Here is a 22484-nt window from a genome sequence, read left to right as displayed (position 1 = left end):
ATGTCTTCTGCTTTTAATTTTTTAGCATACTCACCTACTTAAAATATTTAAGAGGTTTTCTTGTTTAAAAAAAAGATTATCCATTCAGAGAATAAAAGCCACTTGATAATTTACAGATTTTATTTAAAGCCGTTTTATTTTATATTTCTTTAATAGTGATACGCCCTGGCATATATCAAGTTGTTTTTGGATTATACATACACATAGCATAGGTTTTCATTTCATTTCCTTTAATTTGCTCCGCATTGGTTCTGCTCTTTAATCTGTAATTTGAAACGGTTGCCAGGCAATCATCTCGTACATACATTGATATATAGCCGATGTACATATTTAGATAGATTTTGAAATGTATTGTACCATATACGCATATATAAGTTGAGTTGGTTGCTCGTTAACTCGCTTAGCTAATTAATAGCTCTATATTTTTGGTGTGTGCAATTCTTTGTTGGTAAATTTAAACTGGGCCAAAATAGGTTATTACATAGGTATCATATAATATGCTCGTACAATGGTTATTGTAATTACAATTCTCTAATATGTTACAATTCGAAATTAATTCAATAGTTTAACAAATGTTTACATTTTGCTACAATAAACTCAAACCCAAAACGCCGACTCAGTTCCGAAACGATTCCCGAAAAGAATGCGAATTATCCGATCCAGCATCGATCGCTTAACGTTCGGTGTCCATTTCCGGACACCGACGAAAGCAATCCCCTCAACAACTTTGGGAGCTTCTGGGCTTGTGATCCGGGCACAAGTGAAGCTCCAATTGATCCATTAACCTGACCTAAGCTCGTGCGTCAACCGAAGGCAAAACGTAAGTTAAATTTTAAATTTGTTCGCAAGCAAAGCAAAATTTCGGTTTCGTTTCAAGTTTGGGAAATATACAGGTGGCCATTGCGTACTAATTTAAGACTCTTATCAAAACTACAATTGGTTGTTTCATAACTTGTTGCTTGAAGCTTTAGCAGGTGGTTCCGAGAGGGAGCGTTATAGAAGCGAAACTGTCAGTTTTTAGGGGGTGTCTGTGGGGGAAAGCCTTAAAAGCCGTCAACAGTTGACAATATGGGGCAGCTGTTTTGTGGCAGCGCCGAGTTCTGGTTCGTAACGCTGGTGTGTAAAATAGTTTCATTCGCATATATAGTTCTGGTTTCTTGTATATATATAGATCTAACAATAATCGTTACCTTTATAGAGATTTCGCAATTTTGCTGAGCTTATACCTCACGACTCCTATATCCTATATACTGTACGGTCTTTCTTTAACACACACATATTTTTCGTATCATAATTATCTCTGGCGGTTGCCTGCTCTTTTTAAGTTAAACAATACAAGATACAAGTACATGAAAATTTGTGTATAAACAGCAAATATATAGGGTTTTATACATTAATTTGTTATATATAGTTCCTCCTTTATATATATGTATGTCTGAATTTTGCTTTAGTTTGCTCCTTTAAAATGCATATACGTGTGTGTTTGTTGCATTATAAGCTTTACATAAGTGTCGCATACTTGAAAAAATAAAACATACTCTAACTGATCAACATAATATCACGTGGGAACTCAAACTAAACGATCCTTTAACTAATACCAAATATTTATACAATCGAATCAAACGAAAGCTATTTACAAAATTGTCCAAAAACTTAACCGAAACGGGTTCTAAAAAGTAGGCTATCGTATCTGATTGGAACTGCTAGTGCCTACTCTTTGGGCCGTGGCCAACTAATCACGAAATACATAATAATCCATAAACTGGTTGTTGAACTACTTAATAATTACGTACGCTTTGCAATTGGTTTCTCTCTTCTCATAATCTGTGATTTCCACGTTCGATTTCGATTTGCTTCCTCAGCTTTGCCCTAGCAACAATCCTCTATCTCCCACTCCCGATGGAATCCTCCAAGCTATTTCAATCAGTTGCCAGCTGCTGCTCCTGTCATTGGTTGTGATCTCCGCCTGACCAGACGTCGGGCGATATTCAGGCGCTGCAGCCAGCCATAGCCTGCGTCTCAGTAAACCAAAACGGACTCCATCGTGATCGTATCTCATTTGCTCGCACTGTTGGCATTCGCCGCACTGGTGGCCTGAATCTGGGAGGCCGTCTGGCTGGCCGGCTCCAAAGTTCGTCGCGCCAGGCGGGATCTGTCGGGGAAAATGTATTAATACGTATTCGAGGCGGTCACAGTGCCAACTTCACGGCCTTGACTTACTTGATCTGCCCAGCCAGCAATGGATTGATGGCATACAACCAGTCGTGCACTTCCTTGTCGCCAAGGGTCTGCAGCAGATAGCCACGATGCTTGGTGACCACACTGCAAAGAAATGTATGGTATAAATTAGTTTAATGTTCCCTTTAATAGGCAAAAATATAATTTTCTTCCCCCAAATCATATTACCCATTGCCTTTCACCAAAAGCAGAAGCAAACCCACCTGAATGTGTTGGGTATCTTGACCATAGCCGCCTGGTCCTCGCTGCACTCCACCTGGGCAGTGGCCAGATTGAGGACAGCCCGTTCAACGGGGTCTTTCTCCGATCGGTAGATAAACACATAAGGGCGACGTACGATCTGTTTAAAAAATATGTTAAATTAAAATCCGATAATAAGACACTGACATTTGGAAACTTACCACCCAGCGCTTCTTCCAGCCGGAACCGCCGTGCTCCAGGACGTTCAACTGACCCTTGCGGGCCACCACAGGACTCACGCGAATCTCCTCCAGCTCTGGCACATAAAGTCGGAGGGGAAGGGCCGGCTGAGTGGCCGGAGCAGGTGCCTCCCAGCCGTTGGGTGCATCAGCACGATCCGGCGAACATAACCTGATGCAAGAGAATAAAAGCAATTAGCCAAGGCCTCATTTCAGAGTTGGTTTAGTTTAGGTTCTCTGGGTAGAACAGAAAATTACCTGCGTCGATTTACAAATTTGTTGTTTCTAATTGTGTAAAAGAAAACCAAAAGGAAAACAAACAAATAAAACATTGGAAGTTTTGTTTTTGAGTATCTTGAGTTATTAGGAAAATGGGTAGTGGTGGTGAGGCGCTTTTTAGTCGTTGCACTGCGATGATCAAATGAAGGGCAATTACAGGAAAACAGCTGGCAGCAGTAGCTATAAAGGGCTGAAAACCAATGGAAATTATTTTAGATAGCCTCAGTTGCTTCAGGTTTTTAGGATGTTTTGGTTAACGTCGCTCTGTTTGCTGCTGCTGCCGGCGTTATTGTTGAAATCGGTGATGGCAACAGGCTTTGCAGAGGAACAAGTTCTCCACCATGAGGTGGACCCGGATCCGAGTCGCGTGAAGTACATTTGGAATCCGTTTCCGGGCTTCTGCGGCGAGAATGCCAGCATGATGAGGTGCGCTGGTGTCTGCCCCGAAACCTGCGCCTTTAAATCGCTCAAGTGCCCCAGCTTCTGCGGTGTGGACTGCATATGCAATCCGGGCTATGTCTTCAATGAAAGCCTGCAGCTCTGCATCTTGAAATCTGACTGTTCTCAAGTTATAAAACAGGAAGTTGTGGAAACTCACCGAGTGTTTCAGTAAAGGCAAACTTTCATTAATTTTTAACTTTGAAAAACTACTAATTATTGAATAAAACTTGAATCTCTAATAATGGTCTCTCCAGAAGAGTAAGAGCAACTAAAACCTGTTTAGAAATTAGTTGAATTAAAATTTCACAGAGCTCCCAAGTAGAACCATATTTAATTTAATGTGGAACCATTAAATCGCAGTTTCAAAAATACTGTCAATAATGGCATGTTATTGGTTTATTTTAACTTTACTCCCAATAGGATTAATCCTAGAATGGAACTCTGTAGGGGCAAAAGAAACCACCGAGGTAACCTGGCCCGAAGATATCACAGAAGCCACCTTAGAAACTGAGATGACTTGGCCCAACGAACTTCCAGAAATCGCAACGCAACCACCCGTTTTTCGGATCGCTCGTACCATGGATCACTTGGATGCGCTGCGAGATGAAGAGGAGTTCATGGAGAAACCAGATAAGAATCATATTAACGAGATCGATAGCCTAGAGGTGACACACCGAATCGTTTATTCGGCCGCCGAAATAAAAGCGCTCAAGCGGAAGCCGCTCCCCGAGGAGAAGCTGATCAGGCAGCCGTTCCACTTCGGCTGCTGTCACAACTCCACGTATGTGGAGTGTGCCGGAGTCTGTCCCGAGACCTGCGAGTACCGCTCCAAGTACTGCGTACCGCTCTGCGGACCGCCCTGTCGCTGCAAGACGGGTTATGTCTACAATATTCCCCGGAAGGCCTGCACCCTGCGCTCCGACTGTCCGAAAGGGATCGTGCAGAGCAAGAAGGGGGTCTACAGGGTGTTTTTGTGAGGTGGACAATGGAATGGCTGAGGGTGATTGGGGTTAGTGTTAGGAACTGATGTATGCCGTGTGCTGTGGTGTCGTGCCAATTTCGTTTGTTCTAATAAACCAAGAAGCCGGATGGATGCAAGCTAACTAGGATGGGTGGTGCTCATGTGGTGGAGATGCGAACGGCTAGGCGACTACTTACTCCATGGAATTGCTCGAGATGCAGCTGACGGTCATGTCGGCACATCCCTCATCGCTGGGCGAGACATCCGATTGGGTTTGTGTGTCGCTGGCCTCGCTCTTGGTGTAGCGCCCTAAAATTAATTCAGATATTAGCAACTGGAAGGCGTAGGACATGCACATCCCAACCCACCCTGCACTAGCTTCAAGCACTTGAGCATGAGGTCCTGCTCCCGCTGGTTGTACTCCCGTTCTGGAATGATCTGCTGCGGATCCTTGACCGGCGTCTGCGGCGACTGTGGAATGACCATGTGCACGGGTGAGGTGGCTGCCCGGGCGGCCAGGTTGCACACATCCTTCTCGGTTTTGGTGGTCGGATTGGGGTTGGTGTCCATGCCCAGGCGTTCGCGCAGCAGAAGAAGGTGCCGCATGCGACCGACCTCCTCCAGCCGGGTGAGTTTCTCCAGCTCCCACTGGTGGTCGAAGATCAGGGAGTCGCCCCTTGGCCGCCAGCCGTGCAGGTTCTCCTCACCGCGCACATAAGTGGAGCTGGTGTCCAACACTCGGCGCTGACGCCTCTGCACACCTGGAAAAGCACGAAGGCAAGTGGTTAGTGGGATCAGCTCCAGGTATTCGACAAGCGAGTGCAAGCGGACTGAGCACGAGTACAACTACAATGAGAATTGCTACCTGGACTACCTGCTTCGGATGCTCTGCGCAGTGCCAGCTCGTAAACTCCGGTGAGGCGGTTGGCCTCCGGATTGCGGTACTGTCCCGAGAACAGGTGCTTCAGGGAGCGCGGTCCGGTGCGAGCGTCACGTCCGTAGATGACCATGCTCAGATCCTTGGTGATGATGGCCGGACGAGCGCAGTTCTCCAGCTGAAGAGTCGAAAAACATGATGTACAGATCAAAAACTAATGTTTTTAGGTAATCCTACCTCCAAATAAGCGCTGAGGGTGATGTAGATGGTCTCACCGCCCTGCGAAACGCGATTGAGCAGGGCCGAGTTGTGCAAGCTCGAGTCCCAGGCGGCTTCAAAGCGGTAGAAAGATCGATCGTCTCCGGGCACCTCCAACACTTCGCCGGGGAACAGGCCCAGAGACAGCACGCAGGCGTCTTCGTCCTGCTCATCGGATGACTCCGGGGTATTGCGAATACGTCCCACTACCAGCTCGTTGATGTCCTTCCACTTCACCTCCGCTGTGGGCTCATGAACGATGGTGATGCGGATGCGCCGCTGGATGCCCTGATGCAAGAGGAACAGTCCGCGGCAGGGAAGATCATCGCTGTGCTCCACCACCTGTTGGGGCATTGGCTTTACTATCTGGGAAATTTGGAAGGCTTAATGCCTACACCTACCGATGGCACATATTCTCCGTTGGGAGCCAATTCACAGATCTCGAACCAAACCAGCACATCGTGCTTGGCCAAAACCGTGGACGTGGGCGCACAAGGTAGAGGTCCAAACTTGGGGCTGCGCACCGGCTGGCTGATGGGTATGCTCGGTGGCAACATGCGACGTGGTGGTGGCCGGGAAACAAACTCCTGCTTGGCATCCTTGTGCAATGGGTGCGTCTGATAGTGCCCGAAGATCTTGAACATTATGGGCTGCGTCTTTAAATACTCGATAAAGGATTTGGTCACGGGCACAGTAATCTGGGGAAAATATATTGATATATATATGCAGCATTTTTCATCTAAAGCTACACTTACGTTCTGCACATGGTAGAAGCCCAGAGGAGCGCCTGAAGCTGAGTTCTTAACCGGTTCGGTGGAGAAAGCCTCCTCATGTCGATGCAAGAAACTGTAAAGGTAATCTTTTATAAGACACATAAGTAAAGGGAAATTTTAAAAGATTACTTACTTGAACTGACAGAAGATATCAGCGTATTCAGCACCAATTCCAGTGGCCTGGAGTACGGTGACCCGGAAGGTGAACTCCTTGCCCACCTGCAGATGCTCGCCGGGCTCTTCGGCATTCTCATGGCACTCGGAAGCGGAGTTGGAGTCAATGCCACGTCCAGAATCGACATCCTCAAGTTCTGCTACGAAGGAAAGATAAGAATATTAAATAAGAGCTACTGAAACTGCAAAACCCCCTAAACTCACCCTCCAACTTGCTGTCCAGACCACCATTGTCAATATAGCGCTGCACATCATCCTTTTCGTTGAGAGCGCGATACTTGGGCTTAGCATCATCCTCATTGAATACCAAACGAGCCGACTGCTTGACGCCATTATTGAAGTCAATGGACTCCTCGTCTAGAACTGGTTGCACAGCAATTCTCAAGTAGCCACGCACATCTCCCCGCTCATTGACAATGGCCACTTTGTGTACCAAGGGCACTGGATAGAGCAGGTTGCTCAGGTAGATGAAGGAGCGACCCACCATGCGGAACCAGGGGAAGCGATCGTAGAAGGGATCCCCACCAGTGAGGCTCTCCACATTGTAGTCCGGCGAGGTGGGACTCATCTCGGCCTCGTTGTGGTACATCTCACGCATCAACTCCAAACGTTGCCTAAAAAACACATCCAAGCAATTAGAAACATAAAGTTGCGAATTTTTCAGTTGGATAAATAATAATATAAGTTTGCGAAGGTATAGAGGTGCAGGGACAGCGTCACATAAAGCTTAAACCCACCCCAGATTCAAAGCCAAATGTGGAAAGCCATGCAACTACAACTAAGGATAGTTTCTACACGTCTATATACAAATGAAACCTGCGGTCAAAGCAAACCTAGAAGGTATCAGATTGGCCAATGTGAGGCGGCCCCGTTCGCTTTCGACTGGTGGCTCCACTGGGAGCAGATGCTGGCCGGGATGTGGATCTTGGCTGGGTGGTGCGATCCATCCGCTTAGCGCCTCTATGCCGGACGTATCGAATAGCATGGACGATGGCGGGCTCTCGACATTGTATATCTGTCGCATCAGCTCGAGGCGATAGCTTGTTTGTGTACGAAAATGATTTGGGGTGGGAGTCGGGTTCAGGATTTGAGGTGTGGGTTTTGGGATACGTAGTAAAAGAACCGAAAAAGTACAAATCAACATTTGTTCCAAAAAACCTAACAAGCTGTCTGGGCTTTGGCGAATTATGGCGATGAGACTTGAGGCGTAAATGGTGGCGGCGTGATCTTCGCTTTGTTAACAGCCAAAGTTACAAAATGAACCAACAAATTCTAGAGCACTTGAATCATGAACTACAACCACCATGCACGTATTAATAATATAATAATCAACTCAAATCAAAAGCCAGCTTCAAATTTAAGAATTCAACCAAAGTGCAGAAAAGAATGAACGTGAGGGAGGAGCAGGAATTCGAGTGGATCATTGGATGTGGAAGAACTTACCGTAGCTTCTCCAGGGACCAGTGGTGAGTGGCTCCGTTCTTGGTATCGGTGACTTCGACGGCCACCAAAGTTTTTGAGACTGGTGGCGCCCCAAACTCGTCCTCCTGATGCAAAGGAGCCACACTGGAGGCCAACTCAGGTGGCAGAGGAGAGTACAAGGTGTCGGTCAGTAGAGTAAATTGAAATTGCACCTAGCACACAAGTTTAAAATAGTTAGATTTAAATTTAAATTCTAAAATTGAAAGTACATATTGACACATTATCTATTACGCCAACAGCTTTACCTTTTTCTTTAACTCAACGGAAATAGCATTCGCTTCCTTGAGGAATATGGCGTTCCCCCAGAGATCGTCTCGCAAGGAGGTGAATTGGTGGTAGCGCCACTTGCGGAAAGCCCAGGCAGCCAAGCCCGCCTCTCGAGCTGTCCAGCAGGACTCGTACATGGGATTGGCTAAGGAATGGCAAATAATTACAACTTTTTACTTCCGAATTGGTGGCCCTTCACTCACTGTAGACATCCTCCTCCTGGTGGAAGTCCTCCGGCGAGTAGCTGCTGTACATCGACATGGTCATCGATTGCTCCTCCACTTGCTTCTGCAAAGCATCGATCCGAGCCTCGTAGGTTTTGCGTTGCTCCTCGAACTGCTGATCGGCCTGGAGCTTCTCCCGCTTGTACTGTTCCTCCAGGTTATCCAGCCGCTTCTTCATCTCGGCTTTGAGATCGATGCCCTGTTTCTCGAGCAACTCGCATTGGGCAAAGTTCCAGTCCACCTGCTGGGTGTCCGTCTTCTCCACTTCGTTCTCCGCCTCGTTCTCGGTCTCGATCTTCTCACGCAGCTCGCGGGCCTGCTCCGGATTGGTAAAGCGGAATACGTGGTTCTTGCCCAGAATCACTCGGGACCCGGTTTTAAGGACCTCCGGTTCAACCAACTTGCGTCCATTCACATAGATTATGGCATCCTTGTGGGGCAGCAGAGTCACTGTACTGTTTCTATTCTCGAAGGTGCAATGCTCTTTCAGGATATGGGATCCGGAGAGCTGAATATCCTGGGGGACATTGGCTTCATGGGTTCCCAGCCGGGTTAGTCCCTCCTTGATGTAATACAGTAAGCATTCGGAGAGATTTGGATCCTCGTTTAAGTTGACCAGATGTGGAGTCTTCTTTGGCGAGAATACGCCCACCGTGATGCCATCTTCCTTGACGGCCACGCCCATCTCGGCAAAGACCGCCTCTCGCTGAACTCGAATCTCCTCAGTGCGCTTCAGTTTCTCCTCCCAAGTTTCGTTGAGTTCTATGCGGAATTAGAGGGATTGCAATCGCGATTATTTCATGTTTAGATTAGCACAAAGGGTTTTAAGGTTACACACTCACCTGCAATGAGTTTCTCGCTGGCCTGCAGCTGATCAACTGCCATCTCAGTGGTGGATCCATTGCGATTACGTGACTTGGAAGGCGACTTGATCACCGTGGACTTGGTGAGCTCATCCTCTGCAAATACGAAAGAGGGATTAGACGGAAGAACCGTAGGCATTTTGGGGTCACAAGCGCAGTGATAAGCGTGCTAAGGTTATAAAGGTATGAAATACATAAAGATATGTTGGATATAAATGTTCATTTTATTTTTTATACGGAACGAAGCAAATGCCAATGGTTTTTTTGGGATATTGCATAACTCTGGCATGTCCACTTTCTGGCATTGAAACAGCGCGGACTGCGAGGAGTTGGTGCCTGTCTTCCTTTTTGGACTGTGGCAACTCAAATAAATATTAAATACTTTTATTTAAGTCTCTTTGGCGTATTTTAAAGCAACATAAAGAGGACTCGTTCGTGATTATCGTATGGGATAAGTAAGGTTATATTCGTCCTGAAGCAATTTGTTTAGAAGCTTTGACGATACAGCACATTACAGACGCACACACAGAGAGATATGTAAGATTATTGGCAGTGGTTAAACTACAATATCAGTGCGTTTCAAAACTATATATAAAATGCAGAAAGATTCATTATATGTGCAACTCATTGATAAAGAGGGACTATTCCTATTGACCATAGAAATCAGAAGTCGTTATATTAATTATCCATAAAATAGTACAGTATTTATGAATACACTTGAGGTATTTCAAGTCGCCTTAAGCTCTGAAACGCACTGTCATTTTTTGCATATTTATAAATAACATTTGTTGCATGTGAAGCCTTTGGTTTTTGTTTTGCGCTGAATTGCTTTTGGCTTTACTTACTATTCGCATCGCGCTTCTCACACACCACTTTGCCATCGGGTCCTAAACGAAATAGGTTTGGGTTTGGTTTTGTTCTTTTTTCTAGCATAACTAGACTAGGACTAGAACTAACTTAGGCAGGGTTTCGTGTTTTGTTTTTCAAGTGTAGCGAGTAATTTTTAGATGTGTGGCTGGGTTTAATGTACTCTAGCTTAGTTGAAGGTATTTTAACCGAATCTAGAAGCTTTAAACTATTCCAAGACTTACCTTCCTGCACCTCAATGCCTTCGGCTTTAAGTAGATCCCGCAACTTCTGGATCTCTTCCTTGAGTTCGCGAATAAGCTTGGCATTGGCATCTTCATTAACCACAGCCTTGCACACAATCTGCTTGGCACGGTCCGCATAGCTGTTAAATGTTATTAATATTTAATACTATGATATTTTCAGCTAATAAAATATGTCTTACCGCAAAGTGCTGAGGGTTTCATCGTAGTTAATATCTGCTGGTGAGATAGCTGCAATCATAGCTGTCTTGGAGTTACCTCCCAAGTTTTCACGGAGCAACCAAGTCAAGGCCGAATCGCGATAGGGAATAAAGTCAGCCTTCTTGGTGTTCTTTTTCTTGGAAGCCTTCATAAATAAAAACCATGTTAGTAACAGTAAAATGCACTATAAATAAGGGTTGACTTACAGACTGTAGAGTAAGAAGGCAGCAGAAAGAGAGAATTATTGTCAGCAGTGAAATTTCTAATTCAAAAGTTGAAAACTTACCACCTCCGCTAGAGCTGAGATAACTTTGCCCAAAGTGGTCAGGGACTTGTTAATGTTGGCTCCCTCCTTCAAGCGGGTTCCCTTAGCACCAGTGGAATCCGCTCGTTCCGAGCCAGCCAAATCCACCAAGCTAATCTTGGAGACCTTCTCTGTGGTCAAATCGGTCATGGTGTCATAGCGACGTTGGGTAAAGAAGATTGTGAATACCGCATGCGAACGGGAGCTCGTTTCGTTCATGTTGGTGGCTGCCACAGTTCTGAAATCGTTAACATTTGGTTATAAATAGAAATAACAGCAACCTGTGGTAATAATATAACCCACCGAGCCTTGTTGCCTTCATCAATGAGATCGTGAATGTCCTGGTAATCGGTAACGGCCAATTTAGACAGATCCTCGACATAGGGACCCAACAAAGGATGTTCCCTCACACGAAGATTGCCCTTGTTCTTGGGATTCAGGAGATCCCTGACCCGCTCGCAATAGATTTCCATATAGGAAACCTCAACCTGTAAGAATTATTGTAAATTAGAATCCAAAGAGGTTTCACAATGCTGTGCTAACTCACTGAATACTTGAGATCATCGGTCTCTGTGTCCTGGATGCGAGTGAAGAGATCCTTGCATATCATGGGAATTATGCCCTCCTGCTGCTCCTCCTGCCTGCCCATCATGGTATAAGATTTGCCAGCTCCAGTCTGGCCATAGGCAAAGATGCAGACATTGTAGCCATCGAAGGAGTGCTGCAGCATCTCTTCGCCAATGTCCTTGTAGACCATCGATTGTGTGGAGAAATCGGCATCGTGGTGCTTTAAAAATATCAAATATGTTACTTATCTCGTCTTTTGTACTTTGAGTTGAACCTACATCATGTGACCAGTAGGAGTAATCAAAGTTGAAACGCTTTACTGAGTCGCTTGTGTTGGGCGGCACCTTTGGATTGGTGATGGCTGCCAAAAGATTTTGCATAAGTGTTTCGTTTAAATAAATTTCGAGTGGTTAAAGAATCTTACCCGTTGTGGCGCCTGCCATCTCGATGATGCATTTCGACTCCCTGCCTATTTCGCGCGAGTTGAAGGGGCGCACTCGCACCGCCACCTTAACCGACGACATCTTGGCCTGCCTCTCAGTGGGTGTCCTGGTTTCCGGTTAACTGGAGTGGAAGCAGAGGAAAGGGAATACGGAATATAGAATACTTTATAGACATTCGAGTCATTCGAGTGGGCTGCGAATTGGCTCGGGACTCCCACTGGCAGCACTGACATTTTATAATTGCCCCAACTTTATGGTTATGTACTCGTCCACGATTTGTTCTTGTGGTAGTTCGAAACTATGAGTCATGCCCCGGAAAGTCGCCAGGGAAATTTGAATTGAAGCCAGTGAGGGGTACTGAGAGTTGTTTTTTTTTTCATACGGGTTCAGTCTTTGAGTTATACGACTATAGTGGATAATATACTAATGGAAATGGTATTTACATGTTGTATTGTCAGAACATATTTTTAATTTTTGATGGAAGAATTACTTAGTAATTTAAAATTTTAAACAGAAGAATTTTTGTTACGATTTTATTATATTTCAAATTTAAATCCTTAAATTCTTAAATGTAAGTAAATTTACACAGATTTTTATTAGTTCTCTGCCTTTTACAAACTTTGATTTTATGCAAATAGTTTTGTGTAACCCGCCACCCCCTTGACTTTCACACACGCACATCCACTCACACACTCGAAGCCAAGAGAAAAAATTCCACAATCCACAATGCTTCCAATAAAAACGCAGACGAGTGTCGGCCAATACTCGAATGAGTCATCAAGCAAATACAAAAGGCAGGATAAGGAAAAACACTCACACCCCAGAAAGGAAATGGTATGACTTTAAAAAGGATTTATTTAAACAAAATTATATAAAGTAATACCAGATTTAGTGAGATTAAATTACCTCTAAATAAGGGCCAAACAATTGTTGGCTTATAGGGTAACTGTATCCTTTAAGTTCATTATAGCACAAATTTTAGGTTGTCTTTGTTACACTTTTTGAACGCACTTTATTGTTAGATTTCACGAATTTTACTTTGATTAAGTTGTATTGTTTTTTTAGATCTCACTTTATATTTAGTCAAATTATTTTCCTGTAATTTTTTCACTTGAGCACGAGTGAAATTCTTTTACTCGCGTACACTAAAGGCCTGAAATATGGTGACACCAAGCTTAGAAGCTATTCCAATGATTTTGGAACCAATGCGCAGCTGTAAGAACTTCTCTCTCTCTCTCTCATCCTTTCTCTCTCTTTGTTTACCTGACAAAAGTACTTTTGTTTATGTTTTTTTTTGTTCCTTCAATTTCTTTTTGACGAGGCTGTCAAAGCAAATGTGCAACAGCCTGCAGTAAAAAGTCTACACAGGGAAATTTGCGCAGAAGCGCGAGACAGGAGAAATGTGGAGAGAGAAATAGAGAGAGTGGGGGCGAAAGTGAGATAGAATATGCAAAATATTTGTGTAATGTATTTATTTTATTTTTTATGATATGCAGACTGACGCAAGTTGAAGGCGGACCAAACGATAAGGGGAAAAATAAAAGAAAATAATTCGGTATATATCCTTTTCCTGGAGATGTTGATTTCGATATTCTCCACCCAGGTTACATGGCTTGAAAATTTATTCGTCACACTATCAACCCTCATTTGCGCTTTAGAATCCAACCAAACACTCGAGGTCCTTCGCTTTACATCGCTTTTATTGCCCTCTGCGTCATATTGAGGTATTTTTTTATGGCTTCCTGAGGGGCAACACGGCGGGCACTTAATGCCATATGCAGGACCTCTAACCACACTCAAACGCGCACACACACATCCGTGGGCATATCCTTCGCTGGGTTCTTCTTGACCTTTATTAATAAATTTTCAAGTTGCCTTTGCCATGGACACCGAGCCAGGAAATCTCTACACTCTACACACTATGCACAATTTTCTGGAGGCCACTGTATACTAGATGATGGAAAAAAAAGTCGAATCGAAATTATGTAAAACGAAATTATGGGCTATGTTTTTCGAGAATTTTGAAATGTTTGGTCGAGCGAATTGATGAAATTTTGCAAATATATTTTGAAGCATTTACCAATTGATTTTCAGTTTCGTTTTATTTTTCGGGCTTTTACAGGACCTATAGAACTCAAAATATTTTCTGTTTCAAGAACATTTGTGGTTGTTGCTGATAGTCCGTTTGCTGTTGCTGCTGCATTTCTTGGTCTTGCTGCTGTTCTTGTGTGTAATTGAATACTAGGACAAGACTATCCAACATGGATCGCTTGGAGGTGGTGGCGAAAATGATGGACAGCACCAGAATTGTGGTTAACAATAGGGCGAAGAACAAAAGGTAACCAAATGCGCACATTCGCGTAGCTTCCTTCTGGACTTAGTTATAGGATTCTTGATTATATATATAGGCTTCCATATATGTGTATATGTAGGGGTCTGGCTTTCTGTATAACAGCGAAAATTTTTGCACTTGTTTTTGGGGGAAAGTTTTTGGTTAGTTTTCAGTTTGCTGAAACACTGAAACAAATCGTCGATCTGGGACTTATTAGTTGATTTACTTGGCTGTGCTCTGTGTAATTTATTGGGCAACTTTTCGTTGGGGGAAAACTCTGAGCTTTTCTGCACAAAATCGATGGCCTGCCAGCGGAGGGCCTCAGAAAACCAATTCGCGCACGACTCAAGACCAGAACGAACTGCACCCGTTAAGGGTAGACGACACAGTGAGCTCTGGGAAAGTTCAGAGGATACGGCCAGCCCTCCACGAAAACGCATGCGCCGAAGTCCGGGGGAGAAACTGGAAGGGCAGGGGTGGGGTGTGGGGTGTGGGTTGCGGGGTGTATTGTGTGGGCTGCGAGGTGTATATGGGTATGCGAAAAATTTCATAAATTTCATCTAGAGCTTAAGGGGTCGGCGATAACAAAACGGCCGCCTGTCATCCGTTGGCACAAAGAATTTCATTAATACATTGGCGCAAGGTGGCCACTTTCGCAGACAGCCACTGTGGCAGCCCCCATCCCTAATGTTTGATCTTATTATCGCCGCCGGCACAGTGGCTATAGCTACGGCTTTATCCACCAGCTGATGACGTAAAGTGGATTCTTTCTATTGATTTCCCCTCGCCATGCGTCGCACGACAAGCTTTGGCTTTTTATGTTACTCGGTAGTTTCATTTGTATACTTCTCCGGCGTAATTACATTGACATTGAAATCTGACGCCGACGCTGCCAGGAAAATGAAAAGTCGGAGGGACCTTGGGCGGGGCGGGGGATGAGGATGATGGCTGATGGCTGAGACATGTTGCAGGAACAAAGGGGTTGGGGGATGTCTTCATTTACTATACATTTCATACATTTTTTCAGCCCCGTTCCCGCTTTAAAGAATATGCTAGCAATAAATCATAATCACAATCCCAAAATGTGTTTGAAAAGCTCTATAAGATGGAGAAACATCGCTGGCGATTAGATCGTGCAACCCCTTGGAAAACAAAGTAAACCTAGTAACAATGTCACTCTTCTTTAAGATTTCGGCTAGCCAACAACTTACTCTACAATGACGAACACCGCCACACTCCCCACCAAATCCGAATTTGAGCACAATGAATTGGACAGTGAGTTCGACAACTTTTGGCGAAAGGTTAGCTGCTATGCGGCCAACCACTTTCCCTTCGAGGAGCGTTGCGATTTCGTTCGCAAGTCCGTGGACTGCAACTTGACCACAAATGTGCTGCCCTACATGAGACTCCTGGCATGCGAGCTAAAGTGTGTCAATCAGTTCCAGCAAACGGTGTTCATCACCATGTTCGTGGCGCTTTGTTTCCAGACACTGGTTTTACTGATCTACACGATCAATGTATAGTAAGTTGCATATGTGTTCTTTCAAGTGATATTATGTTGATATGTTGAGTATCAAAAATTCCTTTAGGCATATGCGTTTTTAAATAACCCATCTCCCGTCTCAAAGTAGCTGTTAGATTCGAACCCCAGATTTACCATAGATTTCAGAATCCTTTCTATCCTAGATTAGTTTGATTTGATTTGTCAATAATATCCACTTTGCCTTATTTACTTATATTGAATGACCTTGAATGACAGCTATAGTCCTGCACTGAAGGCCGTGTCGCGGTTCCTGCATATGAACGAGCACTTGGCGGGAGTCACCCTACTGGCATTCGGAAACAGTTCCGCCGACTTGTTCTCCAATTTGGCCAGCGTTCAGGAAAATGTGCCTGTGTTCGCCAACAGCTTGTCATCGGCCCTGTTTGTGAGCATGGTTTGCGGGGGCTTGATATGCTACATTTCTCCCTTCAAGATGAATTCCTACGAGACACTTCGGGACATCCTATTCCTTATTTTGGGCATTTTCTTGATGGATTACTTCGTACACATGAAGACCCTCAAGAGCGAAGTTAAATTTTTTAGTAAGCATTTATATCTAATACAGACTGTTCTGGATTTTGCTCAAAAGAACACAACATCCACATTCATTTAAAAAATGAGCCATAGAAAAAGCAAAAGCATTTCCATGACATTGTGTTACAACATTGAACTTTATTTTTTACAACAATGAAAGTAATAGATTTTATTTTTTCCATCAAATGTAGTTGTGTTTATGGTCTATGTCATCTACATATTAGTGAACGTGGCAGATCTTTATTTATTGCGCAGGACTTTAGACTGTAAGTATTCTTCCATGAGGCTTTATTTATTACATTTTTATTATGTCTAGCAATGGCTAAACAAATCGATGACCTCCTGAATCAAGAACAAACTCCAGAAAACCTAATGAAGCTTCGGCACCTCGAGAAGAAGCACGAGTATTATTCGCAAGACAGGAAAGTAGAGATTTATGAGAAGGGCAGTAGGGTGTCGATCACCAGAATCCGGTACACCACGAAGCGAATGGTGCGAGCCATTCCTGTGAGCGTCAACCGAAGCCTAACCAGATCCTTAAGGCACGACGTGACTCAGCCAAGGAACAGGGGATTGTTAAGGGACTTGCTCCTGGGAATAAGGCCCATCAGGTGCAACGATTGGCGGAAGGCCGACCTTCTTAATCGGGTCCTACTGTTGATCAGGGCTCCAGCTGTGCTCCTCTGCGCCCTCTACATTCCGTTGGTGGATTACGAAATGGAGAAACACGGCTGGAACAAGCTGCTGAACTGCATTAACGTAATGGTGAATCCTGCCTTGTCCATATCGTTTTTAATGGGTGAGTACGATGAGTATAGTAATGTATGAGTGCTGCGGCACGAAAACATTTGCTTCAGCCTTTATGTATAGCAAGGGAAACACTTTATGGTACGCTGTCATTAAAGACCAACTCATTTATGGGTCTTATTCTCTTGTGATCACCGTGCCGTTTGCCATATTCATCTTGATCCAATCTCGGACAGACTTGCCACCAGCTTATCACGGGGTGAGGCACTATCACTGCACAACCTCCATTTCAGGCTTATAAACACGTTTTCACTTACAGATTTTCACGGCAATGAATCTGACTGGCTCCATGTTCATAATCTTTATCTGCGCCACGGAAATCGATGAAATATTGGAAGTAATTGCCAATTTGATGGCCATAGATGACGACTTCATGGGAGCCACGGTGAAGGCTTTTACGGGGAACCTGGGAACGCTTTTCACCAACACCGCGGTAGCCGCGCACGGCTATCCAAGGATGGCATATGCATCCTCCATTGGCGGACCTCTGTTCAGTCAGTATTTCGTATTTGTTTGGATGTACTATTATAATAGCCCATCCGATCCCTCAGCTATCGTTGTAACTGCGAACACTGTGATCTACGTCAAAAACCTCGTAGGCCCCGAAACCACCGATCGAGACCATATGCAGGAATATGGTCATTTCGCTTTGGTTTTTCTCAGCATTGGTCTTTTTAGCATTTTGCTCTGGTCCACAACATTGGGATTTTTTGCCCGTCGCTCCGTGGGTATATATTCGATGGTTATTTACATCATCTATTTGATATTCGCAACGTTAGTGCAAAGAAAAGTCATACATTCGTTTACTCCCGACAAACAAGTTTCAGCTGCATTTGGCGATGTTTAAGTGCATAGGTGGAAATACAGACCGAGCGTATATAATTTTAATTTTGCGATCTTTTGATACTTCATTGAAATCTTAAGTTTAGCACGCAATATCGTAAAATAAAATGAAGATAATGAAAAGTAGAAGCGAACCTTGCAGGGAATTACTGCACATATTGTCATTACTGCGCAGAATTTTGTTGCGAATTGAAATCGGGGGAAAGAAAAGCACACACAGACTAAAACAAAACCAAATAATATCGAGCGTGTGGGCTGAATGAAAATGGGAATGAGTGGGAACTGCGGTCGTTGACGTTCATTGTTGGCTGCGCAATTCCTTTTTTCACTGGCAGCTTTAAGGATTTTCCACCAGCGAATGTCAATGACAGTTCACGAGCCAAAGCATTTCAATTTTCCGCTGCTTCATGCCCAAAAGCGAGTTCGCCAACTCTTTTGGCCAGACTCAAGCAATTAAAATGTAACACTCCAGCAGACAACACTGCGTATGAGTCATCTTAAAAGTACTTTTTTTGCATGGCTGCAGGCTGGTTTTGAAATTAAATTTCAATTGAATTTTCATCTTAAGTGTTATTTATAGCTGAGGGGACGAAATAAGAGATCCTAGAACGTCAGACACGTGTATATAAAACCCCTCGTAATTCCACCGTTTTTTTTTTAAAGCCCCCAGGACACTTTGAGCGGAAAATGTATAAGTGTTTGTTCCCTCCATTAAGTCCCGAACATAAACGAAAAATGCGATTTGGTTATTTAAGTCGTTGCAACGGATGCGAGGGGAAACACTAAGAAAATATAGTGGGAAGCACAAGAGAAAGGGGTGGAGAAAGCCTGCCCCACGCAAAAAGCACAAACACAGTATAACCACACCAACACACCCGCAAAGAGAAATGGCGGATGACTCATCCAAGGAAAATGTTCGTGCCATGCGAGTATGTGTGCGAGTGTGAGTGTGGAACCTGGCCACAGTCGCGTCCCAGCGAAGTGGGACTGCCTGAGAGCAGAGGGTAAGGAACAGGACACAAGGGGGGAGGGTAGGAAGAGCGGGCCAAATGGTGAATCATCTTTCAAGAGGCAAACATCCCTGACTTCCACGGCTGGCCCTGCTTTTCCTCCCACTTCCCAATTGGTTTCTTTTTCAGTTCTCATAATTTCAAGGTTTGTTTACTCAGTGTTTCTGCTGCAGAGAGGAAAAATACAAAACACACGGGAATTTTCGCGTGGCCTTCTATTATTTTATATAAAATAAGTTAGTGGATTTTTTGTTACAATAATAATAAACTATTTATATGATAATTAAAAAATTTGTTCTTATTTAATCTTGCAGCGCAAGGAATAAAATACAGTTCAAACTATATTAATTGTCAATAAATTTAAAGTATTGCAAGTTTCTTTACGTTTTATCTAAAAATATAAAAAAAAATGTTAAAACAAAAATTTGTAAACAACTTTTAAGGCACAGTGTATTTTTTATTTTGACACGCAAAACAGCCCTAACGTTGGTGTGGAATGGTGCAACTCCATATATCTAGGATATAATTTGTACACACGCGGCTGCCAGGACATGTTGATTAGCAAGTGATTTCCATTTCGAGCAGTTTTTGTTGCCTACTTTTCTGGGGAGCTGACCACACATGATGAAGTAGACCGCAATGGGCGGCGACCACGCCCCAACTGCAATGGGGAACACTTAAAAGTGCAGCCCACAGGTAACATAAATCATTTCGGACGACCACAAGCTTTTGGTCCTTTCCTTGGCTAACATAATTAATAATAAACAAGGGAAAATTGTCAGGAAGCCGTTTCGCGACCAGGTGAGTTTTCCCCCACTCTTAACATTTTCCTTTTTAATGTTACTCAGCGGAAATTTATGTTTATTGTACCACACCCCCACAGAGCACTCTTTTTCTACGGTTCCTGCTTTCTTGTTGCTTCTCTTATTTATTCATGACACTTTTAGACCCACTTATTACGCTGCGGTTTTAAAAAAACGTTGGATTGTTGGACTTAAAGCTGGTGTAAAAATATTTCCCTTGGCACAGACTGTGAGCCCTGCCTGATCTGAATTATATTATGGGAACAACAAAAGACAATCACTGGCAAACAATCTGTCCAATCCCTCTTCAATCCACTGCTCGTTTAATCTCTCAACCAAGCTGGTCACTGTAATCACACCACAGTGGGCATGACGCACACTTCTACACAGAAAAAAACATTTCACACCCAAGAATACGATGTCAAAGTCGAGTACTTTTTGGAATTCACTTTTTTAAATTAGAGGACTATAAAAGTATATGGCTGACAGTAGTTTGTTACTGAATTTAATAAGCAAACTTTAAATTGTTTGCCAATATTTTCCAGCATAAAGTTTTGAATATATAGATCTAATTTTATCAGGTATTAAGTGTTTTATTTAAAAATGAAAAATAATTTATTTTTAAAATTTAAATTTTAATAACACAATTATATACGATTCTCATTCATCATCTTAATCTTAACTAACTCATTTAACTATATTTATATATCAACATATCGCCCAAATATGAAACTTTTGATGGCAGCTAGCGGTTTGAGTTGAGGAAGTCGAACTGTCATACTTAAATTTACACAAGATTTAGTCATCTAGGAATTTTTGACATGATTTATTGGGTTAAGACTTAGATCAAGACAGAATATTATTCATAGAATAAAACTATAACCACTAACACTGATTACTAAATCTTTTTTTTAAGTACGACGGAAAATCCGTCGTTCACGCAGACGGACAGATCAAATTCTACATGGGACGGACTTCATATTCCGCCGAATCTTTGCCCCTTGAATGGCGATGCATCAAAGTGGGGGCAGCTCCCCTCCCAAAAGTCAGAGGTTGTCCATCGGTAAACATTTGACTCGAATGGAAATATGGCCAGAGTTCAACCCCTGGTAACTCGATTTCCACTCCTGACGTCAATTGGCGAGGCGATAAGGCCGAGAGTGCCTTAGTGCGTGGGTGCATCGCGTAAGTGGGTCTGTTCTGGATGTTCGGGAACCTCCGGATGACAGGTTGCACCATATGCTCGGGGAAATTGGCAAACAACAGTCAAGAGGTTTTATTTATAGCCTGACAAAGGGGCGGACAGCTGCTGAAGGACCTTAAGGATCCGCAACAGGACGAAAGTCGGAAAAGTTCCCAAGGGAGATGCGTGCGCAGTTCGGGGTCAACTGGCTGTGGAATATTGATTTTTCACATTATTGCCGAATACAGTCAAGAGGAGTTTTTCATTCGGAATCCAGATCATTCTTCTTAGACATATATTTATGGGAGATGTATGATCAATCAACCGATTAATAGTGCTAACTAACTACTCACTTTGAAAAACAACTCCCTCGTAGCTTTGCCAAAGTGTTCCACACTCCAACACAATCACAGTTATTTGTCAAATTTATATTGCACTTAATGGTTTATTTTATGGTTTTATTTCGTCACCAAACAGGAAATCGAATTACTTTCCTTTGTCCCGTTTTTTTGTATTCAAAACTTCGGCTGTTTTTCGAGAATGGCCATCACGCGAACAGGCAACAAACGACTCTGCCAGCGGCTGGCCGTTTGTCCCACCATTCGGATACGCGTGCTGGAAAATTGTTTGCAGCTGCGCGCACACAAACTCTGGAAAACTCGGGGGAAATGTGAATTTCCTTTCCGCCCCCAATTCCGCGGCAGGCTGGCTTTTGTTTTTGTTTGCGCTCAGCTGACTCGCTAGAGATGGCACGGATGTCGTCCAAGCGGCAGTGTTGGAAAGCGGCCTCCACACGTGCTTGCGGGTATCGGCACTCACGATTATGTTGAACAAGAAAGGAAAGCTAGCTTCGGGCGGAGCCGAAGTTGATATACCCTTGCAGAATATTCTGTATATTATATTCTCCAGAAATTTTCATATGATGCACTCTGAATACGCAAAATCCCAACTTTCTAACTTTAAAAACATAAAAGTTATGGCATTTCCAATCGTTGAGTTATTTGGCAGCTATAGGATATAGTCGGCCGATCCTTATGAAATTTGGTAGGTCGGATTGATTGTCCAAAAATAAAACCATAGAAAATCCCAGGTTCCTAACTTTACAAACACCAAAGTTATGGCATTTCCGATCAATCAGTTATATGGCAGTTATAGGATATAGTCGGCCGATCCTTATGAAATTTGGTAGGTCGGATTGATTGGCCAAATATAAAACCATAGAAAATCACAGGTTCCTAATTTTACAAACACCAAAGTTATGGCATTTCCGATCAATCAGTTATATGGCAGTTATAGGATATAGTCGGCCGATCCTTATGAAATTTGGTAGGTCGGATTGATTGGCCAAATATAAAACCATAGAAAATCACAGGTTCCTAATTTTACAAACACCAAAGTTATGGCATTTCCGATCAATCAGTTATATGGTAGTTATAGGATATAGTCGGCCGATCCTTATGAAATTTGGTAGGTCGGATTGATTGGCCAAATATAAAACCATAGAAAATCACAGGTTCCTAACTTTACAAACAACAAAGTTATGGCATTT

The 22484-nt window shown here is 43.5% G+C and overlaps 5 protein-coding genes across 15 annotated transcripts; 3 read left to right on the top strand and 2 right to left on the bottom strand.

Moving 5' to 3' along the window:
* Positions 1 to 108: 108 nt before the first annotated feature.
* Positions 109 to 21655, bottom strand: LOC108051251 (kinesin-like protein unc-104). Of its 11 annotated transcripts, none has more exons than XM_017133287.2 (27): positions 21289 to 21655; positions 11862 to 12001; positions 11716 to 11798; positions 11418 to 11657; positions 11174 to 11358; positions 10853 to 11108; positions 10773 to 10775; positions 10548 to 10711; positions 10348 to 10487; positions 10102 to 10143; positions 9236 to 9352; positions 8373 to 9155; positions 8148 to 8314; positions 7864 to 8054; positions 6625 to 7034; positions 6380 to 6560; positions 6229 to 6319; positions 5875 to 6171; positions 5453 to 5815; positions 5213 to 5393; positions 4707 to 5099; positions 4536 to 4647; positions 2916 to 2942; positions 2640 to 2829; positions 2442 to 2578; positions 2221 to 2322; positions 109 to 2152 (listed from the first exon to the last, which is right to left on the bottom strand). In XM_017133287.2, the coding sequence occupies exons 2-27, from the start codon at positions 11959 to 11961 to the stop codon at positions 2056 to 2058; spliced, it is 5052 nt and encodes a 1683-aa protein (XP_016988776.1). In that variant the 5' UTR covers positions 11962 to 12001; positions 21289 to 21655; the 3' UTR covers positions 109 to 2055. The 11 variants fall into 11 exon arrangements, with proteins under 11 accessions (XP_016988776.1, XP_016988774.1, XP_016988775.1 ...); XM_017133285.1 differs by having other exon boundaries at positions 5204 to 5393; positions 21289 to 21654; XM_017133286.2 differs by having other exon boundaries at positions 5204 to 5393; positions 6380 to 6557; positions 21289 to 21654.
* Positions 2954 to 3763, top strand: LOC108051254 (accessory gland protein Acp62F). Its single transcript, XM_017133296.2, has 2 exons — positions 2954 to 3558; positions 3592 to 3763. The coding sequence occupies exon 1, from the start codon at positions 3181 to 3183 to the stop codon at positions 3547 to 3549; it is 369 nt and encodes a 122-aa protein (XP_016988785.1). The 5' UTR covers positions 2954 to 3180; the 3' UTR covers positions 3550 to 3558; positions 3592 to 3763.
* On the top strand, positions 3758 to 4466 carry LOC108051253. The gene has a single exon (XM_017133295.2). The coding sequence runs from the start codon at positions 3758 to 3760 to the stop codon at positions 4352 to 4354; it is 597 nt and encodes a 198-aa protein (XP_016988784.1). The 3' UTR covers positions 4355 to 4466.
* On the bottom strand, positions 12789 to 14586 carry LOC108051255. Its single transcript, XM_017133297.1, has 2 exons — positions 13961 to 14586; positions 12789 to 13033 (listed from the first exon to the last, which is right to left on the bottom strand). The coding sequence occupies exon 1, from the start codon at positions 14234 to 14236 to the stop codon at positions 14015 to 14017; it is 222 nt and encodes a 73-aa protein (XP_016988786.1). The 5' UTR covers positions 14237 to 14586; the 3' UTR covers positions 12789 to 13033; positions 13961 to 14014.
* On the top strand, positions 15378 to 17943 carry LOC108051252 (mitochondrial sodium/calcium exchanger protein). Its single transcript, XM_017133294.1, has 7 exons — positions 15378 to 15734; positions 15972 to 16297; positions 16481 to 16555; positions 16606 to 17088; positions 17147 to 17295; positions 17356 to 17590; positions 17648 to 17943. The coding sequence occupies exons 1-7, from the start codon at positions 15430 to 15432 to the stop codon at positions 17941 to 17943; spliced, it is 1869 nt and encodes a 622-aa protein (XP_016988783.1). The 5' UTR covers positions 15378 to 15429.
* Positions 21656 to 22484: the final 829 nt, after the last annotated feature.

The sequence above is a fragment of the Drosophila rhopaloa genome, unplaced genomic scaffold (genome assembly GCF_018152115.1).
Source record: "Drosophila rhopaloa isolate 14029-0021.01 unplaced genomic scaffold, ASM1815211v1 contig_115, whole genome shotgun sequence".
Taxonomy (NCBI): Eukaryota; Metazoa; Arthropoda; class Insecta; order Diptera; family Drosophilidae; genus Drosophila; species Drosophila rhopaloa.
The sequence above is the reverse complement of the archived record's forward strand: the minus strand, read 5'-3'. Positions and strand labels throughout refer to the sequence as shown.